At 37.1% G+C, this 9,916-nt stretch overlaps 1 protein-coding gene across 1 annotated transcript in view; it reads left to right on the plus strand.

The window, feature by feature from the left end:
* VEGFC (vascular endothelial growth factor C) overlaps nucleotides 1–6,048 on the plus strand; it is a 79,753-nt gene extending 73,705 nt beyond the window's left edge. The window contains exons 5-7 of the mRNA XM_030829962.3: nucleotides 1,575–1,681; nucleotides 1,985–2,318; nucleotides 5,535–6,048. Coding sequence (XP_030685822.2) covers nucleotides 1,575–1,681; nucleotides 1,985–2,318; nucleotides 5,535–5,649 — 556 coding nt within the window. The 3' untranslated portion in view covers nucleotides 5,650–6,048. The remainder of the gene's footprint in view (nucleotides 1–1,574; nucleotides 1,682–1,984; nucleotides 2,319–5,534) is intronic.
* Nucleotides 6,049–9,916: the final 3,868 nt, after the last annotated feature.

The raw sequence follows: 9,916 nt of genomic DNA on the forward strand, positions 1-9,916 counted from the left end.
TACTGTCTAGATTTTATGTGGAACAGAAACATGTTCATGACTTCCCAAGAAAATAATGACAAAAATATGTAATGAGTAGAGATTTGCTCTCAGGGATACCTCAAATTATTAGGAAAGTATAATGTTCTCTAGGAAATATTATTCAGTGAAAAAGCAAGGTCTGGAACAGTGTATAAGGGATGCTATCTTCTGTGTAAAAAAATAAGAAAAAAATACATACATATAGACTTACATCTTTTCTTTGCAAAAAGAAACACTGATGATATAAACCAAAAGCTACGAAAACAGCATGCTGGAGATATGAATCCAAAAGACCTCTGAATATACTTTTTCTCATAATTTTAACTCTGATGATCACATAAATGTTTTCCACTTTCAAAATAATGAGTTGAAAAGAAAAAACATATAGTATTTGCAGGATAAAGCAAATATCTCAATATATACTTATATTTAAGCAAAGATGGTTAGAAACCAAGATTTTAATGGAAGTTATTAGTTGAAGTCAAAGGACTAAATTTAAAACCCCAGTAATGTTCAACTGGATTTGGAAATAGCACTATGAACTTTTTTCCCTAAAAATATGTACAGGTATTTCTTGCTTAAGATCAATAATCTATTCCCCCAAATATAATAATGCTCTTCTCCAAAAAAGAGAATTAGGGCTCCCTGAAGGGGTGGCTGATCCAGGCATGGGGGAGAAATCAGGCAACATGAGTGTATGGCATCTGTTCATCCCAGAAAGCAGAGAAGCTGGAAAAATAAAGGGGTCATGCCATACAGGCACCAACACGAAGGGGTCCCAGTTAGGCAACAGTGAGACAATTGGCACATCAAAGGAGCATTTGAAGCCCATATGTTCAGATTTTTAGTTAAATAAATAAGGAAGACAGAAGGAGGAAGGGAAGGAAAAACTAGAATAACAACAAAGAACATGGTCTTTGATTCCTTTCTGTGGAGCGAGGAGTGGGAAATCTGTATTAATGGACGCTTTACAGCTATGGGCATCTGTGCTTCAGAAATGAGGCCGTAAAGGCGCATGTATAAGGATGTTTCCTGTAGAACTGTTTGAAAAAGCCGTAAATTGGAAGAAACTCCAATGACTACCAATAGGAGATTAATAAAATAAATAATAGTACATCCATTTATGGACTACGATGCAGCCAGTAAAAACGATGGAGCAAACTTCATAAAGTGACATATAAAGAGGTCCATAATATATCGTTTAATGGAAAAAGGAAATTTCAGAATAGTATAAAAGGCTTTATCCCATTTTTTCATGAAGTAAAACAGTATGTGATTATACAAATAAATGCATTTGCCTTAAAAAGATAGAAATCTGGAATGAATGATATAAGACCATTCCACTAACAGTGGTCACCTCTGGGATTAGAATTTGACAGCACCTGTGGGTGGGAGCAGTTTGAGAGGGAATGTTTGCATTTCATTTTATATATTCTTACGTCATCTTGGTGCTTTTTTTACAAGCATTGTTGATTTTGTAACACGTAGGTAAGAAAAGAGATGATCCCTTCCATGTAACAATTTTTCTCTTGCTTAACCCATCTCTCCCACAGATGCCAGGCTGCAAACAAGACCTGCCCCACAGATTACATATGGAATAATCACATCTGCAGATGCCTGGCTCAGCAAGATTTCATTTTTTCCTCTAATGCTGGAGACGGTAAGCCGAATGCTGTATTAAAGACTAAATGTCTCTGTTTTGATTAACAAATATTGTAATATTAAAATCACATGTACAATATTCATTTTCATGCTTTGAAATCACTCACTACAAAATAGGACACTTTCTGCTTTGTATTGGTATTATTTTGAAATTCTTTGTGAAGGAACCTACCTGTGTGTGTGCACAACCCTTTAATGAACAACATGGAAATGAAAACACTTTTAAAGGCTTTTTATTGTTTCCCACCACACCCAGCACCAAGTAAGGGATAGTAAAGATGTCCTGACTGTGTTTATCTAGACTCTGCAGACGGATTCCATGACATCTGTGGGCCCAACAAGGAGCTGGATGAAGAGACCTGTCAGTGCGTCTGCAGAGGGGGGCTTTGGCCTTCCAGCTGTGGACCCCACAAGGAACTGGACAGAAACTCATGCCAATGTGTCTGTAAAAACAAACTCTTCCCCAACTCGTGTGCGGCCAACAGAGAATTTGACGAAAACACATGCCAGTGCGTATGTAAAAGAACCTGCCCAAGAAATCAACCCCTAAACCCTGGAAAATGTGCCTGTGAATGTACAGAAACTCCACAGAAATGCTTCTTGAAAGGAAAGAAGTTTCAGCATCAAACATGCAGGTAAGAAATCTTCATAAACAGTATTCATTTCTCTTACTGGAAATAGTTTTCTCAATGCAAAGCAGTTTTCTCAACCAAGATATTGGTTCTTTGTTAGAATGGAACTAGTTAAGTTCTGGAAGATGAATTCTGATATTTGTAACCAATGCTAAATTTTTATGAGACTTTGCCCCCCAAAAATAAGGTGGGAGTCCTGGGAACCAAAACCAGATCCAAGCTCAGAATGCACTAAATCCTTGTTCCAGAGACTAAGGTAGTAGCTCTCCACGTGAGTTAGAGAACAGATGCAAAGGACAGTCACTTGTGGAGCATTTTCACCTGCCCCCAACAAAATGATGATGCCATCAGATGTAATTTTGTACAGCTGTTCTAAGTGCAGAAAATGTGCACGCTTTACAAAGGATAGGATGATACCGTTTACTGTGGAATTGTATCTAGAAATGAAAATAGTTAAGCTAAGTATAATATTTAATGGAATCAGAGAAATAAATTAATACGTTGTTCAAGGTTACTCAAGACATTCCTTAAACCTGATTCTGCTCCCTTCTTCACCAGAAAAAAATGAGTCTCTTGGACTCAAACACTTTCAGTGTTAAGCCCTGAACCTCTTCCTCTTTGATCTGAGAATAAGCCAGACCTGTGCTTTTGACATTTGCTCCCACTCTCCTTCAGCATCTCGCTCCACCAATCACGCCCTCTCCCTTCCGTACCTTCAATGTCCTCAACTCTAGTGTTCGTCCCCCTCAATTTTTTCTATTTTATTGGCATCTCACTGCGATTTTGAGCATTCTGTAGCAACCAAGCTCTGTCCTTGTCTTCTGAGTTGCACCAAGACCAGGCATTTGGCATTTGTCTGTTCACCTCTTTCATCTCTCATTTATTCAACCAACTGGAACCTGGTTTATGCCCTAATATTCCACAATCAAGTTCAGTAGACCCTGCATTGTCAAATCCGATGGACAATTTGGTCTTTCTGTAAAACTGTCCTTTCCGTAGTTTCTCTTTAGGCTCTCCTCTGTTTTGAGTGAGACAACATTGTTCTTTCCTGGTTGTCCTTTAGGTTTTCTGACCACTTGCTGTCCATCACTGGAGTTCTCACTGGGTTCTCTTTTTCCACCCACTCTTTACAGATGGTGATAACACCCTTTCAACAGATGATTATTCACACAACTTAAAACTTTATTTACATTTATTTATTTACAATTATTTATAATTGTAAATAACTACAATTTATTTACATTTATTTACAATTTAGTATCTGCATGAATACTTCCATTTATCTACAGTTTAGTATCTGCATGAATGTTCATCATTACCTTTATCTTCAGTAAATAAAGTATCCTTCTTTTTGATTCTCAAGAGTTTGTATTCCCACTTCAGTTTATCTTTCTGATGATTTGTCCACACTAACATGTTAGCTAGTGCATGAGGAGACTTCCATGAATCTAGGTATCTCATTAATGACTTTTATTTTCTTCCTTTGTTATTTCAGAAGACCTGATAGGAATCCTTGTTTTTCCTCTTTAGAATATTCTGGGCAATGATATTCCAATTTTACTTGCATATCCTACTCTAATCACCAAAAGGATATTTCAAAAATGCAGAATATAGATACTAAATTTTATTAAAGATCATGAAACCATTTTTTCATATTGAATCTGAGTGAACCCAGTATACATTGAAAAACCTGAAATTTTTGTTTACATAAAACTAACCAGCTGGGCTTCCCTGGTGGCACAGTTGTTGAGAGTCCGCCTGCCAATGCAGGGGACATGGGTTCGTGCCCCGGTCCGGGAAGATCCCACATGCCGCGGAGCGGCTGGGCCCGTGAGCCATGGCCGCTGAGCCTGCACGTCCGGAGCCTGTGCTGCGCAACGGGAGAGGCCACAACAGTGAGAGGCCTGCGTACCACAAAAAAAAAAAAGCAAAAAAACTAACCAGCCATACTTGTCTACAGAATTCTTATATTAACTCAGTAGAAAAGATTTCTGTCATTGTGTTTCTCCTCATCGCATACACTGTTCCTTAATGGCTTTCTATTTACTAACTCTCTCCCCATGTTCATTTTTCTAAGTGTATAATTCCAGGTTTTATGCATATACTGAAGCGAAAAAAAAGATAGTTTAATATTTTGAACATATATATACTCCTCATTTTCTCTTCATATTTATTCCAAAATTGTGGCAGGCAGAGTATATATTCTGTGGTTCACTGCCTTAGTCAGCAACTTACATTGATCATTGAGAATTGTATCTCTTTAGTAAAGGAATACCAGTGGCCTTATAATAATGTCATTGTATTTAGAACTGAAAATAAATAAATAACATTCTAACTAGACATGCTTTCTTTTCTGGAGTAAAAGAAATGCTGTTGCAAAATCACATCTGTAGTATTTCTGTGGTGCATGTTTGATCTCCAGGTCACCTTGCATTTTTCTTGCATCATATCCATCCCCACTGCCACATGTTACGTATACTCATCCTCCAGAAAAATCCTTCAAAGATAGCTCCCATTCACTGGAGCAACAGGGCTGCTGATGTGACTGGCTGCTGGGTTGTTTGTCCTTTTGCCACTACTAGAAACTGGACATCTGGGGTAGGAGGAAAGGGACCCTCACAGTGAATACTGTCCCTCCCAGTGCCTTCCCCCAGACCGCACTGTTTTCACATGGAGCCCAGGTGGAGGAGGGAGGCTGAGCCACTCTCGTGCAGCCAGCCAGCTGCCAGTCTAGTCAAGTCAAGAGTGAGGATGGGGCCCTCACTGTGGACCACGGTCCTGCCAGAGTGGCTGGGTTTAATCGCTCCAAAGTCTGGGTTCCAAACGAGTCCCAGAGTCTTGTGAATGCTACCATGCTTACGTGATCACGCTAAATCGGCAGACCTTAGATATTCACTTCCAAAATTTCTGTTTTATGTTACTTTCATCTACGAAGCACAGAGCACCTCAAAAGAACTAATGCTCACAATACCTCATTCTTCCATTCGTTATTTCTGCAAGCAAGACTCTTTCTTTTTTTTTTTAGGTTTTTCCATTCCTCTTAAATTTGGTAACGCCAGGCACAAACTTTAGCAATGTATAAACTGGAGAACAATTTTATGATAAAATGAGTAATTCTGTACTAGTTTGGAACTTAAAAACACACAAAAGTGCATTTGTAGCTTAACAAATTCATCTCCTTGGTCTTTAACGAAAGTCTGTCCTTCTTTGTTCCCCTAGTTGTTACAGACGACCGTGTACAACTCGAGTGAAGCATTGTGAGCAGGGACTTTCATTTAGTGAAGAAGTATGTCGCTGTGTCCCTTCATATTGGAAAAGACCACATATGAACTAAGATTGTATCTTTTCTAGTTCGTCATTTTTCTGTCATGGGAAAACGGTGTTGCCATGTTAGGACTATGAGCACAGAGACTTTGTGGGACTGAACCATGTGGATAATGTTACAGAAATGGACTGGAGCGCATCTGCAAAAGACCTCTTTAAAAGACTGGTTTTCTGCCAATGACCAAACAGCTGAGGTTTTTCTCTTGTGATTTTAAAAAAGAATAATGACTATATAATTTATTTCCACTAAAAATATTGTTTCTGCATCCATTTTTATAGCAATAACAATTGGTAAAGCTCACTGTGATCAATATTTTTATATCATGCAAAATATGTTTAAAATAAAATGAAAATTGTATTATAAGCTGGTAAGTTGAGTCCATTACCATCTTACGCCATCAGCAAAGCTCGATATTATGAAAACTGTCATCTCCCCCTGCCCTTTCCCCTTTTCTCTAATTGGATGTCAGATTTTGATTGCTGTATGATCCTGTAAAAGAAAGTTTCAGAAGGACAGCGGTTGCTATTAATTTTATTTAAATTCATCTCTTAATATATTTAATGAGTAGAAATGTTTTAGCCCATGACACTTTTGAATTTATAGCCAAATGAATCAATAGAAAACATATCATCTTCTAAGATAGTCTGCTTAGCATGGTTATGCAGTTGAAAGTTATTCAGTGCCCTTGGAGCATTCAGACTCTTAACCTGATATAATAGCTCTCATCAAACATTTAAAATATTTTTCTTAAAAAGAATCTTAATCTTAATCTTAAAAAGAATCTTTCCATATATTTAATTTCTTCTGACCAGCTAAATACTTTTTATAAGCTGAAGCGCTCCTACCCAGTACATATAAAATAAATTGGAAATGACATTTAAATGCTCATATGTGCGAAAGAGGAAACCTTTCAGTCACACAATTAAAGCACTTGTTTTGTTTTTTTTAAAAAGGCAGCACACTAAAATTTCTTTTTCTGGGAACAAATATTTTGCCTACATAAATGCAACCACATAAGTGGTTGGCTGGTTGACAGAGTATTGATTATTTGCTCGTAGGACATGGCTACTAGCAAATAAAAATACATAGCTACTAGCAAATACATGAAAATAAGTAGTCCTGAAAGGAAAAAAAAGAATCTATAAAGTTATGTAAATATGGCTTTTAAAACTTGCAAATTTAATATAACAAAAACATTTTAAATGGTATAGGTGACTACTCAGTACAGTACAAAATATTAGTATCTATATGTTTTGCTACAAAATAATTTATTTTTTATAATATTTGATTAGAAGGTCGATGCCCTAAAAATGTTGAAACACTATTTTCAATACTGACTTTTAAAACAGTGTTACATGCAAGGTTTACTGAATTACAGGTACGTACTCTGCACAACTTTAACATCTCGTTCATAAAGTCAGATTTTTTTTTACGTACTGGGAAAACGAAGTAGTCTTTTGAAATTCTCTCATTATACATTTATGGGCCATCTTTGTATTTTTTAAGTAAAGATGAACCTGAAGCCTGTAGGCAGAAAATATATGAAAATATGCATTGTACAATCTATGAACCAGCTACGGTCTGGGTAATTTTCAAACTTGAGAACAGCAAAAACAAACAAACGAACACAAAAACACAACAGCAGTAGCAACAACAATAATAATGAAACAAAAGCAAAAGAAGTATATTTGACAACAGCTATAGTTTTATCAAAATCTCCCCAACAGAACAAATTAGGGAGTCATTACAAAAGGAAGAATGGAATCATCATAAACAATATCTCTCCACCTGCTGGGGAGGCACAGTCCCTTGGTGCATAAAATGGTCACCAGCTATACAATTCAACTGAGATCCAATTTAATAAATTTTCACCACATTTCAGCCAAGAATGTAAGCAAACAAACATTATATAATCTGTTATGCTGATCTAGCATCAATCATTTTTAGTCTTGATACATTTTAAATATATTAATTTTTTTTAGATAATGCAGAAAAAGTCTATTCTAAGTTTCCAGTGAGCCCCCTGAGGCCATGTAGAGAATATTAGGATCTGATATAATGACCGTTACAAGTTATCAGCTTAAAAAAATCTAAACTATGTGTTGACAATTTGTTTCTCAGAATACATGGGTAAGCCAAAGAAATCACTAGACCAAAATATAAAGCGTGAGGCATACCAGAAAAAATAACATTTAATTTGTCCCTGGAGATGTAATAATTTTGATGAAAGGTGAAAGTAACATCAACAAAGACAATACTTTGCCAGAGAATCTTGCAAACAATTTTATATGGACCATAAAAATCTCACTTCACTACATTATAATAATTGAGATTCTGTGGTACTGGTTAAGAAAGTGGACTAGAGATCAAGCTAAACGGTGATTTAAAATATTAGCAAATAGGATTCAGCAAGAAGCTAAAATAGACAGCATTTTCATAAACTCTGCAAGAGTCTCCAACTACAAACTGGTCAAATCTCAAGGATAAAGATGAGAAAACACTGGAAGCTTGCAGCAACAGTTACTATATCCAGATCTTGAAAAGTTTATAAATAGAATTTTATGTCTAGAAACCTAACACTGTATACTCTGTTTAAAAGACTCACAGAACAAAATATTTTGGTAAGCGGTTATAAGATTTAGCTTCCATATCTTTTTTCCTTTCTTTCTTTTTTGGAAGTGGGTTTTGACATTTGCTAACTGCTTGAGTGAAACAGACTCCATTATTAGAATTTCTAAAAATAAATTTTGTCCTCCGTACCCATACTGCTCAAAGCAGAAATCTGAGGGGTGACCACCAGTGGCATACCCCGGGTACACTTCTTTAAGAGGAGGGATAAAGGTCACTCACTTACCTCCACACAGTCCAGGCTTCCTCCAGGGGTACCCTGCTCTGTGGGAATTTTATTCAATGAGTGTGAGAGAGAAACAGACCCAACAGGTGACAGAGATCACATTGAAGCCCTTGTTTTGGCATTTTGCCAAAGTTTATGCACCTCCTTATGTGCTCAAGTTTCTATATTAACCTCCCCAGGAAGTGCTGTGGCAAAGAGCTGAACCAAGGTCCTATGAATCCACTTTGTCTACATTTCTACACCGTTTCCCAAGATATGAGCTCCCAATAGCAGAGTTTTCAAAGGATGCTTTTTAGGGACTTTACCTTTTGAACTGAAAATGAGAATAACATAAAAAATAGTATTGCCCACCACTGCAACAGAAGAGAGTGTGTTGACGTGTCTGATTTTTTATCTAGAGGAATTGTAGAAAGTTCTGAATAAATCCAATGATTGTATCCTAAAGAAGCATAGAGTCCACCCAGAGAACTGTCTAAGGAAGTCCATGACACATACATTATAAAGTAAGTACTGGTTTATATGTTCGTGTTTGAATTTTTAATATATTGGCTATTTTTTTAAGTGGAGAATAGCTATCTGTTAACTTGTTGAAGTGTAAATGGGGTTTGATGGTTTGAAAAAAAAATTTAAACCAAAGTTTCACACGCTCTTTTATCTTCATTCCTTAGCCAACAAGTAATTGCTTTAAAAAAAAGCATTCTGTAAGAAAAGGATCACTGGACTGGGAACCAAAACCCAGGTTTTTAATCCTGACTTTTCTGCTTTGTCCTTGAGCAAGTCACCAAAATCTTCTGAGTCTCAGCTTCTTAATCTGTGAAAAGAAGGAGTTGAATTAAATTGTGCAGGATGTCCAACTCTGAAGTTACAAACTTTGTACTAAACTACATACAGAGTGGGGCAAAGAAAAAAAAAGAACATTTTCGAGAACTTCAGGGAAGCCCCACTCCTGTGATTAGTGACCCCATTAAGAGGAAATACTAATCTTTTAAAAGTGTTTCATAGGGCTTCCCTGGTGGCGCAGTGGTTGAGAGTCCGCCTGCTGATGCAGGGGACACGGGTTCGTGCCCTGTTCCGGGAAGATCCCACATGCTGCGGAGCGGCTGGGCCCGTGAGCCACAGCCGCTAGCATGCACGTCCAGAGCCTGTGCTCCGCAATGGGAGAGGCCACTACAGTGAGAGGCCCGCATACCACAAGGAAAAAAAAAAAAAAAGAATAAAATACCTAGGAATAAACCTACTTAAGGAGACAAAAGCCCTTATGCAGAAACCATACGACACTGATGAAAGAAATTAAAGATGATACAAACAGATGGAGAGATATACCATGTTCTTGGATTGCAAGAATCAACATTGTAAAAATGACTATACTACCCAAAGCAATCTATAGATTCAATGCAATCCCTATCAAACTACCAATGGCAT

Source organism: Globicephala melas, chromosome 21 (genome assembly GCF_963455315.2).
Source record: "Globicephala melas chromosome 21, mGloMel1.2, whole genome shotgun sequence".
Lineage (NCBI taxonomy): Eukaryota > Metazoa > Chordata > Mammalia > Artiodactyla > Delphinidae > Globicephala > Globicephala melas.